The 24,897-nt window shown below is 38.8% G+C and overlaps 1 protein-coding gene across 3 annotated transcripts in view; it reads left to right on the forward strand.

Moving 5' to 3' along the window:
• The first annotated feature begins 10,667 nt into the window (after positions 1-10,667).
• LOC141400708 (peptide transporter family 1) overlaps positions 10,668-24,897 on the forward strand; it is a 30,473-nt gene continuing 16,243 nt past the window's right edge. The window contains exons 1-3 of one of the 3 annotated variants that reach the window (XM_073980158.1): positions 10,730-10,813; positions 11,002-11,228; positions 11,374-11,583. In XM_073980158.1, the coding sequence (XP_073836259.1) occupies positions 11,195-11,228; positions 11,374-11,583 (244 nt within the window). In that variant the 5' untranslated portion in view covers positions 10,730-10,813; positions 11,002-11,194. Of the gene's footprint in view, positions 11,229-11,373; positions 11,584-24,897 lie in introns of all 3 variants that reach the window. The other 2 variants (XM_073980153.1, XM_073980172.1) reach the window with 2 other exon arrangements.

The raw sequence follows: 24,897 nt of genomic DNA on the forward strand, positions 1-24,897 counted from the left end.
TATTTATTATCAAAGATGTGGAAATATGGCAGAGATGAAAGATTGCAAAGCTTGGAAAAATACTGAAAACAACGTCCAAAGGTATCAGCAGAAGTGATCTGTTCATAATAAATTATGCCAGAACCATTTACATTTAAAAAAGATGCAGGTACTACTAACTACTACTTCACAGAAAATTTCTATCAAAAATAAAGAGGGGCGAGTAATCGCTCTGGTGGACATACACATAAGGCATGAAGTAGGCCTGTTGTGCGCTCTAGACAAGGTTTTTTTGAAAAAGGGGACTCTACTGTATTTTATTTAAGGATCTCTGTTCCCTTAAAAAAAATCCCGTAATTGTTTCAGGTCGTCTACAATTACCTGATTAAGATCTGGTATTGTGTCGTTCCCTAAAAACTGGGTTCGATGTTTGCGAAAGCGGGCCATTGGCAGAGAAAATGCTCCAATGTTTCGTCATCATCTCCGCATACCCTGCATACGCTGTTGTCTGCACAATTAATTTTGTGCAGATGAGCTTGTAAACCCAGGTGAACTGTAAGGACACCAGTAAGTCTTCTCAACTCTGCCTTACCTTGCAGTAATAGGTTTTTAGCTTTTTTCCTCATTTGGGTCTCCCCATAGGATTTTTGTCATTTTCCCTAATTCCTCTCTATTCCATAGGGATAAGTGGGCATTTTTTGCCCAAGTTTTTAACTCTAGCCGAGACGCGTATAGTGGCTTTTCGTTCTCTAAGTTTACTGTTGCTAATTCCCTTCCATTTTTTGCCAGAGAATTTGCTATCTCATTACCTCTATTCACCGCATGTCCCGGTACGCACCGAGCCATGTTGAGAATAACTGTTGATCGAATTTATACAATCCGAGACTGTTTGTGATTTTACTGTCTTGGATATTATTGCTTTGATTGCAGTTTTACTGTCCGTAAAGAAGTTTACAGTAGTTGGTCTCGTGTTGGCATTAAGCCAGTTCAGACACTCTGTAATCGGTCGGATCTCCGCTTGATGGACCGTATTGTGATCCGGCAAAGGAAGAGATATTTCGGTCTCTGGTTCTTCAATAAAAATACCCAGTCCCGTTCTCCCACCTAACATGGAGCCGTCTGTATAACAACAGTTTCCAGTCGGCATTTGTGCTCGAGTTCCGCCGATCCACGAGTCTCTGTCTGGAATTAATGCCTCGCATGAGGCAGCTACAATTGTTTCAGGTATACGGTCCAATACAATGTTATCCATTGACTCTCCCGTTGTTACCCGTAGAATGTTTTGATGGTATGTTACGTGGTCCTTACTGATCCACTCGTCCATCGCTTTAAGTCGGATAGCTGCGACAGCCGCTTCATACCTTATCTGGATTTCTATTGGGTGTATATATAGAATAGTTTCTAATGCCCTCGTTGGTGTTGTCCTTATTGCGCCGCTTACACTTAAACAGCACATTCGTTGGACTTCCTGTAGTATTTTAATATTACACTTTTTATCGCCAGTGTGTCATCTTAGGATTAAGACCCCACTTGGAGCCTATAGCCTTTTTACAGGTTGACCAACATCTATAAGCTTTGTTGTCTCTCTCTTGAATATGGTCTTTCCGTTTAAATTTCCTATCCAGGATTACTCTCAGATATTTAACTATATTGGAAATATTTATTGCCTTGTTTAGGAAAACTGGTTTTTCAGAGTGTCCCAGTTTTGTTTTCCTAGTGAACAGGCATATTTCCGTTTTTTCCGGGTTTACGTTAAGACCTCTTGGTCTAGCCCAGTTGTACGCTAGTTTTAGGGCTGATTCAGCTCTCCTGCATAGCAAGTTTGGATTCTTACCCCTCAGAAGTATTTTAACGTCGTCTGCATAGCAGACTGGGTCAAATCCCTCATCGGTTAAAGTCCTTAATAGGCTATTTATGGTAGTGACCCATAGGAGTGGGGATAAAATCCACCTGCGGCGTACCCTGACCAACTTTGTCCTTTATTTTTACGTCAAGCAGCCCGCAGCGTATCCATCTATTCCTTAGCATGTGGCTTATCCAGACCTTAAGGGCCCGGTTCACCTGAAATTTATCTAAGGATGTTGCATGTTGTTTGTATTTAAGCATATCTTTTGGAATCTTTTTCTTAATCATGGTATCGACTATTCGTTCCATGGTTTTAAGCAGGAAGGATGTTAGGCTTATCGGACGAAAAGACTTAGGAATTGCGTAACTTGCCTTCCCAGGTTTGGGGATAAATACTACCCTCGCCGCCTGCCAGGCTTTAGGGGTATACGCAAATTTTAAGCATGCGTTAAAAATTCCAGATAGTTTGGACGCAATGTAGTCCATCTCTTTCTGGAGTAAGGGCGGAAATATCTCATCCAGTCCCGCTGCTTTGAAAGGTTTGAAACTCTTGATGGCATCCTTTACCATCGCTTCATCAATTGTTTGTGCTTCATCTGTAACATATTCCCTAACTACCGGCACATCGGCGTGCACTGCAGTGCCCGGCGATAAATGTGTATTCATCAAAAGCCCCAGCGTGTCCTCGATTGTTTTCATCTTATTTCCCATATCATTCACCATAATCTCGGTTTGTGTACGCTGTCTACCTGTTCACAGAAGAGTTTCCAGGAATTGCTTTGCTGTTCTAGTCATTTTGTTGTATTCTTTAAGACTTGTGTGATAGTTGTCCCACAATACAGCTAATTTTTTACGTCGATTGTAAAGCCTTCGGACCTCTTTGCCTTTGTTACGAATTTCTCCTGTCATCCAGGGTTTTTCGTAGGCAAATTTCCTCTCTCGAAGGGGACAACTTTCTTCGAATGACTTTACTAAGACCTCCGTTATAATGTTGACATTTCTGTCTATATCTTCCGTGCTTAGGCATTCATAGCTATCGTGGCAAATTTCCTCTCTCGAAGGGGACAACTTTCTTCGAATGACTTTACTAAGACCTCCATTATAATGTTGACATTTCTGTCTATATCTTCCGTGCTTAAGCATTCATAGCTATCGTGCCCTAGCCTTTCTTTTATTAGTTTTCCAAATTTTATCCAGTTGGTTTTAGATTTATTTGATGATCTGAGAAGGAGTGCTCTTCCGAGACCCTCCACATCTGCACATCATTTATAAGATTTTCGGAACATATTGTTATATCTAATACCTCTTCCCTAATCTTGTTAACAAAGGTGGCTTTATTCCCTATGTTAAGGGTTATTAGGTCGTTAGTATTTATAAAATCTAAAAGAGCTTGGCCCCTTTTGTTAGTATTAGTACTACCCCATGCAATGTGGTGTGAGTTAGCATCGCTACCTACTAGTACTTCGTTACCTGTTTGTTCGGCTTTCATCACCAACCGCTGCAGCTCCGACGTAGGAGGTAGTGTCGGCGAGTCGAACGGTAAATATACTGACGCAAGGTATATATTGCCATTCCCCAGCTTCAGCACAGTTGCGTCCGATGTTGATAACTCTGGAGAGAAAAGAAAACACAAGTCTTTGTGACATATTATACAGGTTCTCGGTTGAGACCTCGTATTTGCTTAAAACAGTTGGTAGTTTATATGGTTTAGTTCAGAGACCTTGTTCTGAATAGTCCAAGGTTCCTGGATCAAGCCAATATGGATTTTACCTGTATTCATTTGCTCCATCAGGGCCATGGTTGCCTTAAACGAAAACATGTTAAGATACCAAAAAAAAAATCCTTTTTTGGGTCAAATGCAAATAACTGATTGGACAGACAATAGAAAATGCTACATATAAAGAAAATGTAACAGACAGAAACATTTGCGAAAATAACTGTGTTTTACGTAAATTTTTGCAACTATTTTACTGCTTTTTAAGTGGGTTCATTCCTTTAACATCAACTTTTAGCAAGTCAATCCCCACAACAAAAATACTTTTAATATGACTCAATAAATATTGCATATTTACAGACTTATTAACATTGTAAACAAAAAACGTTTGACATTTGCGGTAAATTATTAACAAATAACATTTCTTACTTTGATCAAAGTCAATTTTCACCTGCTACATACGTATGGTAAATCACCCACATATGAACCTACATTATTCGCAAATTATTTGCAAATAATAATTATATTAGAATTTATACTTTTTTTGTAATTGGATATACAGAGACACAAGTGCTAGAATACATACATACATATATTTGCATAACATCTTTTTTTCCTTTGTTAAATAAATAACTCTTGGAGATGCTCACTCACCAACAACATCATCATCACCACCATCAGCAACCAGACAACAAAGCTCCAAACAAATACAAATCCATATCAACAAAAACGAAAGTAATGCGGCGACGGGGAGTAAGTGAACATCCACGAGCCAGAGTAACAGATAACCCAAAACAGTAATCGTGGGAATAATGAGAGCAGTTAGTAGTCGTTTTAAAGTATAAATACTTAAAAAATTATGAACATCGCAACTCCAAATGAGGGCGGGCATGAAAATTATGGTTGAAACAAAGTTAAGAGTGAAGTTATTAACATTTTATACTATAGCTACATATATATCTTATCAGGTGGCATATTCTGTAACTTTTTAACAACTTTACTCATTGTTTATTTTACAACAATTTCATTTGTTTGTTTTATAGTTGTTACAAAAACAAAAGAATTTTTAACAACTTTTCAATCGATAAAAGTTACAGAATAGGCCTACAGGACAATTATGAATAAAAATTCCGTGCGGAATTTATTCCCTTTCCCTAATTTCACAATTTTTTATTTCCATATTTATGCCCAAAAAGGGAATATTTTTGTCAATTCGGCGAGAATATTCCGCTATTAAGCGATTATAGTAGTTTTCAACATTTTAAAATACTAATTTTATTTAACCCGGCGTTTACAAATGCCAGTATTGACAAGACAATAGCAAAAATACAAACCTTTTTCCACAAATACATTTATAAATTATTAAATATGTATAGAGAAAAGTATGAATGTATTGGTGAAAATGGTTTGTAACTTTGCTATTGTCTTGACATTCATGATTGCCCTGTATATGTTTTGTAAGTAGTATATATGGGGGTTTTTATGAATAGCGAGTGAATGAAGTAGGAGATAATATATACCAAGGAATTGCACTGAAAGCCGATCAATTTAGGTCCCAATTTTGGATTTACTTTGGTCTATCTCATGTGAACACTGATGTTAATCATGGTGATACCAAGGGAGCTGCTTTTTAAATGCACCACGGTTAATTTATAGTCTATTGACAGAGTTTGCTCTACATGAACTTTATTTTAAGTTGGGCGCCATCTTCTACGAGGGCTGCACGATAACTATGTGGCATAGCAATGAAAACGAGAATATTTGCCATCAAAAATAATTTTATTGTTGTCTTAAGTAGTTACGCTTACTTACTCACTTAGTTGGCCCATTACAGAACATTTGTTCCATAGACCGAACTAAGAAAAGATCTCCATTCCCCTCTGTTTTTCGCTTGACTTTTTGGAGTATCGCGCCTTTTCATTTCTTCATCCACTTGTATGCTCCATCGAAGCTTAGGCCTGCCGATTCTGCGTGCACCGCCATGTGGCATGTATTCATACGCCTTTTTAGTGGGTTCATCATCATTCTCATGATATGGCCTAGCCAACGCAATCGTTGCATCTCGATACGTTTAACTATATGTATGCATGTCTTTGTATAGCTTATATAGCTCGTGGTTCATACGACGTCGATATTCACCGTCAACGCAAATCGGCCCGTAGATCTTTCGAAGAATTTTCCTCTCAAACACATCAAGCACTGCCTTATCTGCTTGCGCAAGTACCCGTGCTTCGGAGCCATACATTAGCACGGGTAGTATCAGCGTTTTGTATAGTGTTATTTTTGTTTGACGAGATGTGGCTTTGTTTTTAAATTGCTTACTTAGACCATAGTAGCATCTGTTGGCCAATACAATTCTTCTTCTTATTTCACAACTGATGTTGTTTGTTGTGTTTATGGCAGTGCCGAGGTAGACGAAGTCTTTAACTACCTCAAAATTGTAGGTACCAACTTCCACAGTTGGTCCGAGCTCTATGGACGCTTTGTGCGCCGACACCATCAATTTGGTCTTTTCGCCGTTTACCGCCAGACCCACTTTCGCAGATTCTGCTTCGACCTTCCTAAAGGTATCAGTTACTTCCTTTACTGATCGTCCCATGATGTCTATGTCATCAGCATAAGCAAGTAACATGTGGCTATTGGTGTAAATTGTGACATTTCTTTTGACATTTGCATCTCGTATTACCTTTTCCAGCAAAATGTTGAATAGGTCACACGAAAGGCTGTCTCCTTGTCTGAAACCTCTTTTGCTACAAAATTCTTCGGAGAGGTTCTTTCCAATTTTAACTGAGGACCTAGTATCAGTTAAAGTCATCTTACAAAGCCGGATGAGCTTTGCGGGGATGCCAAATTCAGACATTGCTTGGAATACCTTTGAACGTAGCGGGCTGTCGAAGGCTGCTGTATAATCGACAAAAAGGTGGTACGTGTCGATCTGCATCTCTTGGGTCTTCTCCAGGATTTGCCGCAGGGTAAATATCTGGTTAATGGTGGACTTGCCAGGTCTAAAGCCGCATTGGTATGGTCCAATTATTTCGTTTACCATGGGCTTTAGTCGTTCGCACAATATCCCTGACACTATCATGTAGGCGATAGGGAGAAGACTTATGCCCCTATAGTTGGATCATAAAGTCTTATCTCCTTTCTTATGCACGGGACACAGGATGCTCAGGTTCCAATCGTCGGGTACGCGTTCTTCCTGCCAGATGGAGCCAACTAGCTCATGCATACACCTTATCAGCGTGTCGCCTCCGGTTTTAAACAGCTCGGCTGGTAGGCCATCAGCTCCTGCTGCCTTATCATTCTTCAGCCGGTTTATTGCTGTCTTTACATCATCTTGGCCGGGTGGTATACATTGAATACCTTCCCAGAAGATGCCTTGCTGGTCTCTACAGGAGGATGTGCCACTTCCAAAGCCGTCAGTTTGATGTTTCACTCTTTGGTAGAATTCATTCTGTCGCACTTCATTCTGTCTCCTGTACATCTCGATTTGTTCACACTCCCGCTTTTCCATCTCTCTCTTTTTCCTGCGGAAAAGACGTTTCTCCTCTCTCTCCTTTTCTCCCGTTACCTCTCTCGTGCGCTACGCGTTGCTACTGATTGTAAAGTAGCCCTATATGCCGCATTTTTCTCATCGGTAGCAGCACGACACTCCTGGTCATACCATGGATTCCTTGGTGGAGGTCTCTGGTATCCAAGTACTGATTTTGCGGCTGTTTGCATGGAGTGGGCAATGGTTTGCCATTGTCCTGATATGTTATCGGGACGATGAGTGCTCGCTTTAAGCAATTGGGCTAGTTGAGTGGAATATGCTGTGGCTATCCGTTGTGATTGCAGCTTACCGATGTCCAACTTCCGTGTTGTGTCTGTTCGCACTTTGTTTGCTACGTTTAATCTGGTACGTACCTTTGCTGCAACAAGGTAGTGGTCCGAGTCTATGTTTGCACCTCGGAACGATCGTACATCCAACACGCTTGATGCATGTCTTCCATCTATAACAACGTGATCAATTTGATTTCTTGTTCTTTGATCTGGCGACAGCCAGGTTCCCTTATGAACATCGAGATGCTTAAATCTGGTACTGCTAACTACCATGTTTCTTGCAGCTGCAAAGTCTATCAGCCTCATGCCATTGTCAGATGTTTCACTGTGGAGGCTGAATTTTCCGACTGTTGTGCCAGAGATATTCTCCTTTCCAATTTTGGCATTAAAATCGCCTATTATAATTTTAATGTCATGGACAGGGTAGTGGTCGTAAGTTTCTTCTAAGCGCTCGTAAAAAATATCTTTGGTCTGTTCGTCCTTGTCTTCAGTGGGAGCATGAGCGCAAATAAAGCTGATGTTGAAGAATTTTGCTTTAAATCGAATTGTAGCGAGTCTGTCATTCACTGGGGTGAAGCTGGAGACCAGATGTTTTAACCTCCGACTAACTACAAATCCGCAACCAAACTCATGCTTTGTGTCATGGCAGCTATAATACAGTGCGTCACCTTTAGGTGTTGTTGTGACATCTTTCCCAGTCCATCGCATTTCCTGCATGACAGTAATGTCGGCCTTGTACTTTTCAAGTACATCTGCCAGCGCGTAAACTGCACCTTCTCTATAAAGAGTGCGAACATTCCAGGTGCAGATTCGCAGATCATGGTCCTTAAAACGTTTGCGGGGGTCGTCAACTTTAGAGGGGTTTGTTTTTCTTTTCTTTCTTTTTTTTCATAGTAGGCTGCTTTTTTCTATGGGGGGGTTACTAGCCCGACGCCCAAACCCAAGTTTTTAACGTTGTTATGGGTGAACGCGCGGCACATGTTAGCTCACTACCTTTAACGGGTGTTAAAGGCAGCTCCCCAGGTGACACCACGGGGAGGTCAGTGTCCACTTGAATGAGGGACCAAGATAAATCCTGGACTTTACCATGTTAAAGCCGGTCAGGACCGTTCCTTGGTATCTTTCATCCCCTACGTCACCCCAGACCGACTTATAGCGTTATAAATATGTGGTCAACAACAACAAGTGCTGCCGGCGAGGGAAGTGCCAAATGTGACTCCTAGAAATTTGGGGAAGTTAGTAGACGGAATTCTGCTACCATCGACCATGACATTCAACTCTGTTCTCACCTCTGTCGTCAATGTGGTGAACAGAGTGGCCGTAGATTTAGTGACGGATATATGCATATTCCCCGCGTGGAAAAATATGGTAAAATCTGTCAAATAGGAGATCAGTCTTTCACAAATGATATAAGAGGAGGTATCTGGCGCCAAGATCGTACAACCATTCGCATAAGTTTCGATCTGAATGCCGTCTGGAGATGAAGGAATACAGGAGAGGTAGAGGTTAAACAGTTCCGGAGATATAATTGATTATCCAACGTTTTGAACTTGCCCGGAGGGTTGTCTGCTCGATGTTCTCGAATAGCGTGGAGTGCTTGACAGTATCAGAGGCTTTTGATAAGTCAAGCGCCACCATCACTGTTCTATCACACGGCCGATCCTGGTTGAGTCCTCGACAAATATGTGTGGAGATGGCGTGCAGCGCTGTTGTCGTGCTGTGCTGCTTACGGAATCCATGCTGATGATCGGCAACTTGTTAGCTATTTCTAATGCTGGGGAGGACTAAGGCCTCAAGGGTCTTCGTTACAGGTGACAAAAGCGTAATCGGCCTGTACGATTCACCTTTGCTGGCATCCTTGTCTGGCTTCAGTGGCGGGACCACCCTGCCCATTTTCCAGACTTCCTGAACAATAAGAGTGGCTAGCGACAAGTTGAGAACTGTTGTGAGATACTCCACTCCCGGCTTATCCAGCTGTTTCAACATTACCATGGAAATTCCGTCACGGCCCAACGCTTTGGATGATTTAGCGTTCCTGATGACATTCGCAAAATCATCCATTGTAAACTGTGGTGGTTCATCCTCTGCAGGAAGAGATCTAATGCGACGTAACACTCTTCTTTTCGCCCTGTCACTCTTGGGTTGCTCGACAAACTGTCGATTGAAGTAACTTGCACACCTTTTCGGGACAGTCAACGTAACGTCGCCAAAGGTGACTGAGGTCCCGTCATCCCTCCTTCCGGGGTTCGAGAGTGACTTAACCGTTGCCCACAATTTACTTATACCGGTTCCAATGTTGCAACTCTTCAGATGATTTAACTACTTGTTCCGCTTATGTTCGCCGACCAGCCTGTTAACATCCAGTGTCAGCTTCCTGACTCTTGGGTCACTGGGGTTGATACACGCTCATTTGCTAATCCCATCGCCTCTGTTGGGAAGTTTAGTCTTACTTCGGGTATTCGATGCCGCAGTGATGATGTATCGTATCGTCCTTTCTGCTAACCGAACATCAGAAGGTTTGGGCAGTTCTCTGAAGCGGTGATTGGTGAACTCTCTGAAACCCGACCAATCAGCTTTCTTTTGATTGACGAATGTGCGGCGTTCAGAAGTAATGAAATCGGGTGGTCTGCTAATGGAGACAATTATGGGGAGATGGTCTGATGCAAGAGAAATGACGGCTTGCCCGGTCACGACATTTGTCAGACCAGTAGTGCGATTCTGTAACTCATTTTTTGAGTTACCGACAAATGTCGGTAAAATTAAAATGCTTCTAATTTCGGTAATTAACAATATTATTCGGTAAGTTAGCGACCAATAAAAAGTGAGCTTAAAGTTCTACCGTTAGCAATGGTATTGTCAACTTTTATTTGAACTTTTCCTTCATAATTTTGCGTTTTAATGTTACCGATTTTTGTCGGTAACTCAAAAATTGAGTTAGAGAATCGCACTACAGGTGACACGATGATTATGTCTTGCGAACTGTGACCATCTACGCTAATGAGGGACGTCCTCATTGACCGTGCAAAACGTAGAGTTAGCGATCTGCTCAACCAGCACTACACAACTACACCTATCCAGTCGTTTCCGAGGACCAAATGTCATTACTCATGAATCAAACAAGTGGGAAAAAGATGTTTTATTAAAATTTGCCATTATTTAAATTTTATGAAGTCGATTATACCTCGTTTTTATATACTACCCTCCTTGCGAAACAGCACATTCTAACTGAATAAAAAATTCTCATAGCCGAATGAAAGTCGCTAACATTCGAGCCGAGAAATGATAGATGATGCTAAGAGATAATGGTCAGACACCACAAAATCAGTGAAATGAAAAGTCAGACAAATTAGTAAGGCGCGAGTGCTGGAACAAGACACAAACAATAAGGTGCAATAACGGGAAAATGGCAAACGATTAAATTCAAATAAACCAAACAATAACGACAATTGTTTAGTAAAAGAAAAACAAAACATTAACAAATTTTACAGCAGAAGTGATTAATTAGTAAAGAATTTTTAAAGAATTACAAAATTGCTTTCATGTTTTTTAATCACTTTATTACGAGTATGAAAATATAACTGAAACAAAACATTTTGAAATTGGATACCAATAAAAAAACTAAAAAAAAATAACAACTACAGGCAACCAACCATTAAATAAAAAAGCAAAACGCATCATTACATTTGCGGTTGACAGCAAATGCTTTATAACATTTAGAAGACAAGTTGTCCCATTTCGAATAGAATTTAACACGGAAAGCCCTCGGTGCCTATACTTTGTGTGTTTGTGTGAGTTTTATTTACAAAGTGTTCCTCCATTCTACATTTTGAAAATATGTTTCGGGCCTCCCAATTGGCAAGTGAGGAGAGTAAGTAGTAGTGTGACCCAGAAATAGATAAACATTTTGTGATAACACAAAACAACAACAACAAATTCAAATCATTTATTTTATTTGATTTTCCTTATTATTCCTCTTTTGTTTATCTTGGTGTTTATATTCAAAAAACGTAAAGCTCTACCAGCATTGGGCCTACTCACAATCAAAGATGACAATGAACCTGATATAACATCACAATTAAATCTAAAAACCGGGAAATTAAAACCTGGCGGTTATGGCCTTGTCACAGTGTTACGTTCACATCGTCGACCTAAATATCCGATTGCTATTGTTTTTGTTTTAACGGCAAAATTGTTTGAGGCATTTGCAGCGAATGGTATACGAAGTAAGTATAAATGGCGAAAGATTGTATTTTAAATTATGATTTCGGAAGTATAAACTTAGAATTTTTTGTTTTTATACCCAAATTTATGGTCTGTTTCTCTAAGGCGAAACGAATTCAAATTCGTTCAAATTACTACCAAAACTCCTGTTGTTGTAGAACAAGTTTGTTTGATTGAAAATAAAAACAATTCAAATATTTTTCAGAAAAGAGAAGTTTGGTAGTAGTTCGAACGAATTTGTATTCAAAGCGTCTTAGTGAAACAGGCAAATAGTGTCATGATGGGGACAATCGGTCATATACTCTTCCTGGACTTCTTTCTGTATATTAAGGCCGTTTAATGGAATCCTCTTTTTTCCACTTCACCCAATAAGACCTACTGGTCTTCTATAAAAAGTTCTTCCGATCTATTATGAGATGACCAATTTTCTTCCTAAAGAACCACTATGTACGTAGTATGTTGATGATGCATATAATGCATATTAATTTCTACAACATTTACACACATTCCGATGTCACATGCTTACATTTTTTTCAATGGTCGATACCACGAACATTATCAGTTGTTTTTATAAAAAGGCAAATAGACCCATAAAATATTAATTCCTTAGTGTTATTCTGTAACTAGTAAATGACACAATTAGAGACATTCGTCGGTTGATGGTACTTCCAATCCAAGTATCTTTGCCAAACATTAACATTGTTTCTGAAAATGTTGCCTATTAGGGCAAAGATCATTTTAATATTAAGTTTATGGGCTGTTCACGTACTTTATAAAGTGGTAAAATCGTAAATGTTGTAAAAGTCGTAAACGATTTTCATATAAATTTTGTGTACGGCAACGCAAAATGTGTAAAAGTGGTAAAAATTTTAAAAACTTTTTAGTTCTGGAACAGAGCTTTAATTAATTTCTCGTTGAAGTCGAGCTTAATGACCAAAGTTTTTTTTGTAAATGAAAAAGGAAAGCGGATGATTCGATCCCACACAACCACCATTATGTGACCGGTTTCGCTGTTGGTACCAGCTCATCAGACATATCGGCTGTGGAGTGGCTTCTCTGTCATTGAACTTTTCATTTCTCAAATGCAAGTTTTTTTACAGTGATGAGCTTTTTTCTCATTCAACCTATATGGCTTTCACGACAAACGCTTTTAGCGCAGCCTTCGGAAGTTATGAGTTTGGCTCTGAACGCTAACACGCCGTGATAACACTTTCTTCATATGTTTTTCAAGGATGCACAGTGTCGCGACAGCGGTCAAAAATGGTCAAAACCAAGTGCCTCGAAGTACAAATATATTGATGAGAGTCGATAGAAAACATTCCAATCAGAAGGTTTTTGAATTTTGATATTGATACGTCAAGTAGTTTTGTCCACATAAGGGTTCAAATCCGATAATTGTTGGTAATATGCATTTTTTTCCATACTTTTTCCCAAAATTAGCAATATTTGTTATCTTCAAATATTTGAATATTTAAAGTAACGGTAGTTTAAAAACTGATGTTGTATGTTGCTTTGGATGTAATAAACTTGGCTTCATATTTCTTTGAAAGCAAATAGTGATCATATGGTGTTTACAGTTACACAGAAAACAAATCCGGCGATAAAAAAATTGTCATATTGGCGAAATTCGATAAAATTATTTGATCACAAAGTAAAAATACAACTGATAAAATATTTCACATATTGACTAAAATATTTATCGATTTTTTTTGTATTGAACTGATAAAATGGAATATGTGGAATATTTTGATAAATATTTTTGTCAATATGTGAAATATTTTATCAGTTGTATTTTTACTTTGTGATCAAATAATATAATAATAATAATTGTTCCACAAACATCCCATACGGGACAAGGGAGACTTCTCTCATATCAATGAGTGCACCCCGATTCATATTAGCTCAATGATATGGGACCTACTGTTTATCGCCGAGTCCGAACGGCGTGTCTTACGACACCACTTTATAGAGAAGTTTTACATGGCTGAAATACTCAGGAAATGTCGCCAACATTACTGAGGGGTATTTTGCCACCGTTGAAAATTTTGATGTTGACTGGCCGGGGAATCGAACCCATGACCTTCAGCGTGCAAGGCGGGTGTGCATACCATTGCACCACGGTGGCACCCTTGTGATCAAATAATTTTATCGAATTTTGTCAATATGATAATTTTTTTTTATCGCCGGATTTTTTTTCTGTGTAACTGTAAACACCATATGATCACTATTTGCTTTCAAAGAAATATGAAGCCAAGTTTATTACATCCAAAGCAACATACATCAGTTTTTAAACTACCGTTACTTTAAATATTAAAATATTTGAAGATAACAAATATTGCAAATTTTGGGAAAAAATATGGAAAAAATGCATATTTTTTTATCGCCGGAAAATCGATAAATTTTTGATTGAATCTTTGAATTTTTTTATCAAATGGCTAAAAAATTTTTCTGTGTACCCAGGCCTGTAGTTTCTAATGCATCAATTTTGTGAACCAAATTTTAAAATTAGTGAAGTGGGAAAGTGTATATCGATATTATTTGCTGATTGATTTGTGAGTACTTAAAATGTATAAAGGTGCCAGCTGCAGAGTTTTGCAGACGAACATGTTATTTATCTTTTTCAGTGACCACCTCATTAAGGAATTACCCCCTCTTTGAACAAAGCCTTTTGAGGTGTCGACTAAAGTTCGAAAACTAATGGCTCGATCATCATATAATTTTGTGGACTTAAGTACAGTACACATTGTCAGTTTTGAATGACGATTTTTTGCAATTATCGATAACTGTCCAACCGTCCAGCAACCACAAAATATTTTGTGGTTGCATGATGAATGACAAAAATGAACGACCACACTGGCAAGCAACAACAAAGCTGTCATTCAAAACTGACAATGTGTACCCAGCTTTATTAAGTACCTAATAATTTCGTCTTTCAGCAAGAAAATTTTAAAAATATCAATTTTAAAAAAAATTGTGAACAGTCAAAACCGAAATTTCAATTTTGTATCTCTACAATACACATAATTCAATAGTCTGGATGATCACAATGGACCTCAAGGTCTCCGAGTGGAGAGGCTGCCAGCACGGCAGATATACACTCGCCCATTACAGATATACACTCGCCCATCATGAGCACTTAGTTGTGATGATAAAAGTCTGAAATTAACAGAAATATACAATTAATGGGTGCCACCGTGGTGCAATGGTATGCACGCCCGCCTTGCACGCAGAAGGTCGGTGGTTCGATTCCCCGGCCAGGCAACATCAAACATTTTTCAACGGTGGCAAAATACCCCTCAGTAATGTTGGTGACATTTCCTGAGTATTTCAGCCTTGAAAAACTTCTCCACAAGTGGTGTCTTAAGACACGCCGTTCGGACTCGGCGATAAACAGTAGGTCCCATATCATTGAGCTAAATATGAATCGGGGTGCACTCATTGATATGAGAGAAATCTCCCTTGTCTCGTATGGGATGTTGTGGAACAATGTTTTTTTGTATACAATTAATTAGTCAATGATTTGAGTATTTTTAAATTTTGTTATATTACCGTGACATGTTTTTTATCCATATGTAATGGAATTTATCTCCATCGTTGAGCAAAATCAGATTAACATGATGTTTCTTTTCCTCCTTTGTAAGGTAGTATGGGCCTTCGATGGAATCTCTTTCATATCCGAAAACGTTAACACTGATTTCAGGGTTGTTGTTTTCAAACTCTTTTATATTTCTAAGTGCTAATGGAAAACTTAAAACCATAAAGTTCAGTGTTATTCCTGTATCTAGACGAATGATATCTTGTTTTATATCGACTTTATATGAAGAAGGTCGATCGGCATGTATTTTTCTCGGCAAACTTAGTGCTTTGTATCTCTACAATACATATAATTCAATAGTCTGGATGATCACAATGGACCTCAAGGTCTCCGAGTGGAGTGGCTGCCAGCACGGCAGTTACGCATTGTGGTGTATTTCAATATATATTAATATTTGATGGCAACCCTGTACTGTTAATATTTTCTACTCAATGCAAATGTATCTTTTGTACTAAATCGTTAATCGTTACTTTCAAGTAACAGCTTTTTGCTTTCTAGTTATTGTTAGCATAACTCACTGCCATTCTAACTATCAACCAGTACAAACCGTTCAACCTCCATTTTTGATTAATATTAAGATTTGTTGTGTTAAGTATTTAATAAAGAATTATTGAATTAAATCTTATTCATCGCGTGCTTCTTTTTATTTCAAAATACACAACAAAGATTGGCGACGAGTGTAAAGTCAATTTCAATAAACTTTGAATAAGAATCTGTGCATAAATTCAATAAATTTCTTCAACGTTTGCAACGCAAAATGGAGTCAGCTCAATTGGCGCAACTTCTAGAAGCCATTAATACAATGGCAACAGCTATGAAGAACCAACAAGCGTCGTCCGCAACGTCTACCAGTGTCAACATTATTACAAACTTCGATCAATTTGAACCTACAAAAGAAAGCTTCAAAACGTATAAAGAGCGTTTAGAATTGCATCTGCAGTTAAAAGGTGTATTCGACGATAAAATAACTAGTGCTAAATTGTTGTTGCAATACATTGGGTCATCAATATATTCAACGCTAGCAACATTAGCAGCCCCAAGAAACATAAGTGATTTAAGTTATGATGACATAATTCAACTTCTAAGTACACATTTTTGTCCGAAAAAGAATGTTTTGGTTGAACAACATAGATTCCTTTGTGAAGTTCAAAATGAGAACCAAAACATATCTGAATTTGTAGCAGTTCTACAACAACGTTCAAATTCATGTAAGTTTGAGTGCGAATGCAAAAAATCTGTGGCGGAGATATTTTTGCGCTCTCAATTTATAAGAGGCTTGCGAGATACACATATACGTGAGCAGCTACTACAAACGCCGAATGCATCGTTTAAAGAAATAGTAGATAAAGCAACAACAATGGAAGCGGCAAAACTTGACAGCCAGGCTATTTCGCATAATACCCCATCATCAACAGAAATTAATCAACTTCATCAAAGCCGACAAAAGAAAAATCGAAGTCGCAGTCAACACCGTTCAAAATCAGCAACGAGAATAAACTACGGCGAATTAGGCTTGGAAGGGATGTGTCTGCGTTGCGGTCGTTCAAATCATATTGCAAATGAATGCAAAGTAAAAAAATCAATGCTAAAGTGTCGTGAATGTGGGAAAAGTGGTCACGTACGACAAGTATGTATACAAATGAAGATGAGGCAAAAGAAATCAACAACTGGTAAACACACACACACAGTCGATCAGTGCAATCAGCTGTTTGACTCTCAAGGCAGTTCAAGTGGATATCACGGAACATACCCCATAAACGATTATTTTGGCATAAACAAAATTATCGATATTTATCAAAACAATCAACAAATGTCAAAAAGGGATACACAAAAATTTTATGCAAAAATACAAATAGAAGGAAAAGTGCAAAAGTTCGAAATTGATTCTGGTGCAGGATTTACGTTAATCCCTCAAAACGAATACGATAAATTGCAATTAAAAAACCCTGTGAGAAAAGCAGATATGGCATTTCGGTCATATACCGGAGATGTTTTTGTTCCAGTTGGTGTCGTTGATGTGGAAGTCAAATATAAAAACAAAACATCAACAGAAGAGATGTACATAGTAAATTCAAAACATTCTGCGCTGCTGGGTAGAGTGTGGATACGTCATTTACATATAAATCTAACGGATGTCGATTTAGAATGTGAAAAAGGTGAGCATGGTGCAATTTTCGAGGTGCGACCAGTGGAAGAAATTCTTAAAAATTATCCAGAAATTTTCAAGCAACAAGTTGGCTGTATACCTGATGCTATGTGCTGTTTGAAGTTGCAGAAAGGGGCAAAGCCAATGTTTGTGCGTGAGAGGCAAGTTCCTTTTGCTCTGCGAGAAAAGGTGGAGCGTGAATTGGACAGCTTAGAGCGAGATGGAATAATTTCAAAAATAAATACCAGCAATTGGGGATCGCCGTTGGTCGTCATTCCGAAGTCAGATGGTAATGTGCGTTTGTGTGTAGATTACAAAATTGGTGTAAATCCACAATTGGAACCTGCACACTACCCAATCAAAAGAATTGATGAAATTTTCAATACACTTAAAAATTCAACGTATTTTTGCAAGCTCGACCTATACAAAGCGTACTTACATGTGAGAGTGGATGAAGAGAGCAGGGATATACAAACAATTTCGACACATAGAGGTGTATATCGAATGAATAGATTGTCTTTTGGTATAAAAACTGCACCAAGTGAATTCAATCGGATTTTGGATCAAATTTTACAAGGCCTTGACGGCACAATATCGTATTTCGACGACATTATTATACATGGTGGTACAATATACGAATGCGAGACGCGATTAATCAAATGTTTGGAAGTTTTAAAAGCAAATCAACTACACGTCAACAAAAATAAGTGCGAATTTTTCAAAACCGAGCTGCAGTATTTAGGATATATTGTCAGCCACAACAAAATATCAAAGTGCCCAAGTAAAATCGAAGCCATAATAAATTTGCCAAGACCACAGAACGTTAATGAGGTGCGAACATTTCTTGGCATGATTACATATTATTCAAGGTTCATTCCGAATGCATCAACTTTAACACATCCGTTGCGACAATTGTTAGAAGAGGGGAAAAAGTTTGTGTGGACATCAAATTGTGAAAACGCTTTCAAAAATCTCAAAAAAGAAATTGTTGCTGATAGGGTACTTACACCCTACAACGAAACCTTACCTGTGACCTTGGCTTGTGACGCAAGTCCCACAGGTATTGGTGCTGTTTTATCTCATATTATAAACGGAGTAGAGCGCCCCGTAGCATTTGCATCCAGAGCCTTAACAAAGGCAGAACAAAATTACAGTCAATTGGACCGTGAGGCGTTGGCTATTGTGTATGCTGTTGACAAGTTTTTTACGTATTTAATGGGAAGAGAATTCACCCTTATTACGGACAACCGTCCACTTTCAAGAATTTTTCACCAAAGTGCAAAGACACCAGCGATGACGTCAGCAAGATTACTCAGGTATGCGTCTTTTCTACAAAATTTTAATTACAAAGTTGTCCATCGTAGAGGCATCGACAATTCAAATGCAGATTGTTTGTCCAGAGCTCCAATGGAGGCTAATATCGAATTTCAACATTTTTTGGACGAAGAAGTCAAAAACATTCAAGATCAAATCATCAATCAAATATCGTCATCAACGGTTACCGCTGCAACAATAGCAAAGGAGACGGAAAGGGATCCCGAATTAGCAACTTTGAAAATAGACCTTCTGAGCGGGAAAAACTTGGATCCAAGCTATTCTTTGCAAGATGGAGTTATATTTCGTGGCGATCGGGTGGTCATCCCTCTAAACCTACGTACGTATATTCTCAATGAACTACATCATACACACAGCGGCGTTGTCAAAATGAAGCAGTTAGCACGAAGATTTTGTTACTGGAAAAACATAGATTCCGACATTGAACATTTGGTAAGAGCCTGCCAAAATTGCGCACAGGTGAGGAAAAATCCTACGAAAGTAATAACACACCAATGGGAAGAACCAAGTGGAAATTTTCAAAGGGTCCATATCGACTACGCAGGACCATTTCAAAATCATTATTTTTTCGTGTTGGTGGACGCAAAATCAAAATGGCCAGAAGTTCGAGTGATTCGAGAGGCCCCAACCACTGAAAAAACTATACTTCTACTTCAAAACATTTTTTCGACTCATGGTCTTCCTCAAATCTTGGTTTCCGACAACGCCACAATTTTTCAAAGCAGCCATTTTAAACGATTTTGTATGGAAAATGGAATAATTCAAAAGTTTATCGCCCCAGGTCATCCAGCCACAAATGGGTTAGCCGAAAGGTACATTCAAACATTAAAGTGCAAGCTCAAGGCAATGGAAGGTGAAAAAGGTAACGTTTGTGAAAAAGTTCAAGATATTGTTTTACGTTACAGAGCAACGCCATTAGCAAACGGGAAGAGCCCCGCAGAAATGTATCTTGGTCGTGTTTTAAGAATTAAATTGGATGCAATTCGCCCAACGAAGCAGCGTTCAGATTCTCCAACTCGGTTTAAAGTACGCCAGTTAAGCCTGGGAGAGAGGGTACAGGTCCGTTGGTACGACAGAAATAAGCCTACGTGGAAGTTTGGAGTTGTCATACGTAAATTTGGAAATTTACATTATCAAATTAAGCTTGATAATGGATACGAGCTGAAACGTCATATTAATCAACTTTACAAATCCGAGGTGCCAAAGCCACAAAAATCTGTTACATTCGCTGAGGATGTGCAACCGAAAAAGAAAACTGCCTTTGATGAAATCAGAATTGAACAGACAATTGCAAATCCAGTCACCAATCCAGTCGTTACTCAGCCGCAAGTGTCTACACCAGAAACACCAACAGCGTTAAGGCGTTCGAATCGGATAAGAAGACCTCCTGCTCATTTGTCAGACCATGTCCAATTTTAGCCTGGGAGATTGTGGTGTATTTCAATATATATTAATATTTGATGGCAACCCTGTACTGTTAATATTTTCTACTCAATGCAAATGTATCTTTTGTACTAAATCGTTAATCGTTACTTTCAAGTAACAGCTTTTTGCTTTCTAGTTATTGTTAGCATAACTCACTGCCATTCTAACTATCAACCAGTACAAACCGTTCAACCTCCATTTTTGATTAATATTAAGATTTGTTGTGTTAAGTATTTAATAAAGAATTATTGAATTAAATCTTATTCATCGCGTGCTTCTTTTTATTTCAAAATACACAACACGCATCCTAAACCTAACCTTCCAAACTGATTGTAACTTGCTTTGGATGTAATAAACTTGGCTTCACATTTGTTTGAAAGCAAATAGAGAACATATGGTGTTTACAGGCCTTTAATTCCTAATTCATCAATTTTGTGAAGTAAATTTTAAAATTAGTGGAGCTGGAAAAAATTTATAAAAGTGTACATCGATATTATTTGCTGATTGAGTTGTGAGTACTTCAAATATATAAAGGTGCCAGCTGCAGAGGCTTGCAGAGAAACAAGTTCATTATCTTTTTCAGTGATCACCTCATTAAGGGTTTACCCCATTTTTTAACAAAGCGTTTTGCGGTGTCGGCTAATGCTCCAAAACGAATGGAGCGATCATCATATATTTTTGTGGGCTTATTAGGTACCTAATTATTTTGTTTTTAAAAGAGGGAAATTTATAATATCAAGTTTTTTCGATTTTTAACAAAAAATGGGCCGTTTTTGGTCATTAATCGGTAAAAAACTTTTTTAAGGAATTTTCTTATTTAAAGACAAAGACAAATATTTAATAAGCCCACAAAAATATATGAAGACAGTCACTTCAAATGGATAATGTGGCCAAAACCTTCACAGCGAAGACTAAATACCAGCTGCTTCGGTTGAATAATGCGGCTACAACCTTCAAAATACCGAAAATCGGGCGGTACCGTTTTTATCAGACTTTTTTGTCCAATGGGAACCCTCATTGCCAATTTGGACGATAATCTTAGGAAAAATCTTCAAAAGACCGAAAATCGGCAGGTACCGTTATATGGGGTCTATATCAAAACGTGGACCCACATATGTCCACAATTTTTATGGGAAAGTTTTTTGTCAACTAGGCACCATGCAACTCAGAATTTGGTCGATAAGTTTAGCTAAAAATTGGGAAGTACCGTTATATGGGGGCTATACTAAAACGTGGACCGAACTTCCCAATTTTTTTTTTCATTGTCAGCCAAGAATAAGTAATTGTACCAAAATTCATCCACCTCTGCCAACTCCTTCTATTTTTGGCCACTGTTTATAGGAACTCACGACATAGTGGGACGTGGGTTCAAACGCCAGCCTGGCTCAAGCTGAATTTTATTTATAGGAGAATTTTCCGAATTTTTATTGTCGTGGAAGCCATACAGGTTGAATGAGAAAAATGCTCATAGCTGTAAAAAAAACTTGCATTTGAGAAATAAAAAGTTCGATGGCAGAGAAGACACTCCACAGCCGATAATAGGGATACACAGTGAAATGCTATAATCGGTTTTTCGATCATTCGGTTTTTGTGAAAAAATTAAAACTCGATTTTCGGTTAGTCGATTATTCGAGAGTGTTGAAAAAGTCGACTTTCGATTAATCGTTAACCGCCGAAAACCGATTATAATCGACCATTTTCGTTGATGCGATCCGTGGAGGTTATATCGACACTCCAAATAATAGTATGCTAAGTCTAAAAAGTGAGTTTTGCAGGAGAAGCTCTCAAAGTGTGGACATTTTTTTGAACTTTAGTACTATGCTAAGTCAATATTCGTTTATAACTTCTGTTCGGATTGACCGATCATTACCAAAATTTGACAGAATTTAAGTTAAAGGACGATCGACACCTCCAAATAATAGTTTGCTAATTCTGAACAGTGAGTTTTGCAGGACAAGCTCTAAAAGTTTGGAAATTTCTTTGACCTTCAGTACTATGCTAAGTAAATATTTGTTTATAACTTCTGTTCGGATTGTCCGATTATTACCAAAATTTGACAGAATTTAGGTTAAAGGACGTTAAATATAAAAATGTAAAGAACTTGAAAACATGCTAAGTCGACTTAGCATACTATTGTTTGGAGGCGTCGATATGTATAAAAAAGTTCCGTTGATTACGCGGTTTTAGCACACCCAATAGTCAACTACGACTAATAGTCGACTTCGTTCAATAGTAGACTGCGATTATTAATAGAATACGACTGATGGTTGACTACGAATAATAGTTGACTCCGTCTTCCGAAAGTCGACTTAGAATAATCGATTATCCGGTTTTCGCACATTCAATAGTCGACTACGATTTTTAGAAATTTTATGGCTAATAACCGATTAACCGAAATCGATTTTACGTATCCCTAGCCGATAAGCCTGATGAGCTGCTACCAACAGCAAAACCCGCCACATAATGGTGGTTGTGTGGGTTCGAATTTTCGGCTTTCCTTTTTCAGTTGCAAACAATCTTCGGTCATTAAGCTCGGCTTTAGGGAGAAATTAATTAATATTGTATATTCTTAAGACTTATCACAGGCCGAACTATCGTTTTTGAAAGCTATTTTACTCGGAGACGTTGTGCTCCATTGTGTTCATCTTAATAGAGCGCTGAAGATGTGAAGTTTAAGTAGTAGTTCATTATCGCTACAGCCACTTTAGACTCTTGACAAGAAAAGCAGACTTATTGGCTCGGTTTGGCAGAAAGTGCTCAATTATGTCTGTTTCTTCTTAATTTGCGCATAACCTCCAGTAATCAACAATATCATCTCTTTTCCATTTGTACGGCATTGATCTTATTCTACAATGACCCGTGATTATTCCCACCATTTGTTTCAGTTCAGATTTCTTCATGGAACGCTTCTTCCTTTAGTTCAAAGCCCCCGCAGACTTGATGGTATAGAAACTGAGTGATTTAAGTGCCGCTCGAGTATGTACCGGTGCGACTACATCCCTTTTCATGTCGCCTATCAGTTCTGCGGCTTTTTCGACTGCAAAGATCTTGGCTTGGAAACACTACAATTTTCGTTCAACCTGTGTGCGAGCCATAAGGAAGGGCCGCTCCTGTTCCCGTTTCCATCTTGGAGCCATCGGCATATATGGCTACATTAGTCTGGTCGAAGTGCAGTTTGGGGTGAAGCATAACCACAGATTACCCACGATCCCAGTGGCAGTCTCGATAGTCATAGAATTGCAACGTGACCATATGCACAGCTGCGCTACGAATTTATCCCCATGAGCCGAAGTGCTCTCTTGGCTTCCGCTCTTTGGACGTTGTTTAGTTTGTGGAGATGTTTTGCTCAAAACATTCCACCACACCAGAGAACCATAAGTAAGAATTGGGTGTACTTTGGTCGTGAAAATACAATGGAATTCTTACATGCATATGTGGTATAGTGATAACCTAATAATATCAGGATTGCTCTTGAGTAAGTGAGGATGTTTCATTTTAAACTTGTTCACCACCCTGAAATTGGTTCTGATTAATTTGCATTTTCTCATCAAAATGGACGAGGGTTCCCTGCCGATGTACTTCTTGTGATCGATCTACGAGAGCCCAATCGAGTCGCAGAGCATTTTCGATCAAAACTTTGGTCGCGGTTACATCCTGAATAGAGTCCTGCCACTGGAAGCTAGTTTGTTAACTTCTGGTTTCAAGGATTTAGTAATTTCCACTGAGGTCGAGGATTGTTTATCGGCAATTACATGCGGTGGAACGACTGCGGTATTGAGTTCGTCGTCAAATAAACTGTCCTCTGCCTCAGCAGAAGCAATACTCTGACTGAGATTCAATGCCACCGTTCGCTACAAAAGGGCTAGAAGTTGCCTACTGTCTGTCTCCACCAAGAACAACTGTCCCGTGGATTTCTACAGTCTTGGTTTTATTCCAAATAATTGTCCATTTGCGTTGCCAAAGAGTTTTCATCGTCAGGTTTTTGTTTTTTTATTTAATTTATACGGATCATTGATTTAATTGAGACTCCCAGGTATCAACGAGGCTCCGTTCTAATACAGTTGGTATCCTATCTGTAAACTTTGGAACACCGATAGTCACTCATTTGCCTGACATTCCGCAGTTAGGGGATATCTAATTCGTAGGAAATTGGTGCGTGGATAGCCTTTGAGCGGCCAAAATTTCCTTCTTTTAATACTTCCAGAATATTGATTTAAGGAAATTGTGGTTTTAAGCTCCCGCATCGAACCAAAATTGTTTTCCCTGGTGGTACGTTGTTTAAAGTTTCTTTATTGTCTCCCCAAGAGCTGCCGGGTAGGGACTTGAGGACCTTTTTACTACTTTTCGTCCTATTGCAGATAGCCGTGGCCTGCGCGAACTACTTATATAAGTTATCGGATGTGACTCCCAGAACTTTGGGGTAATTAGTTGTTGAAATTATTGACCCATCAACCTGCACATTCGTTAGGAATTTCATCTCCTCAGTCCATGTGGTGAACAGTGTGGCTGTTAACTTAGTGCCGGATATCTCCTCTAGATATATTCCTCTAGTGGAAGATCTTAAGGAGATCAATGAGCCTGACACAAATGTTTTCACCGTGGGACCTGACGCCATGACGTTGCACGCATCCGCGTGCGTAATTGTCTCAATCCCGTCGGGAGGGCGTGGAATTGAATTTAAACAGTTCCGTAAAAATCACCTCTCTTTGGGGAACTCCATGCTACACTATAAGGGGTTTGAACCTCTTGTTTCTGAATTCCACTTATGACTGACGACTACACATATGGTGGATAACCCAACGTTTCAAACAAGAC

Source organism: Musca autumnalis, unplaced genomic scaffold, assembly GCF_047663935.1.
Source record: "Musca autumnalis isolate F117 unplaced genomic scaffold, ASM4766393v1 scaffold_1, whole genome shotgun sequence".
NCBI lineage: Eukaryota > Metazoa > Arthropoda > Insecta > Diptera > Muscidae > Musca > Musca autumnalis.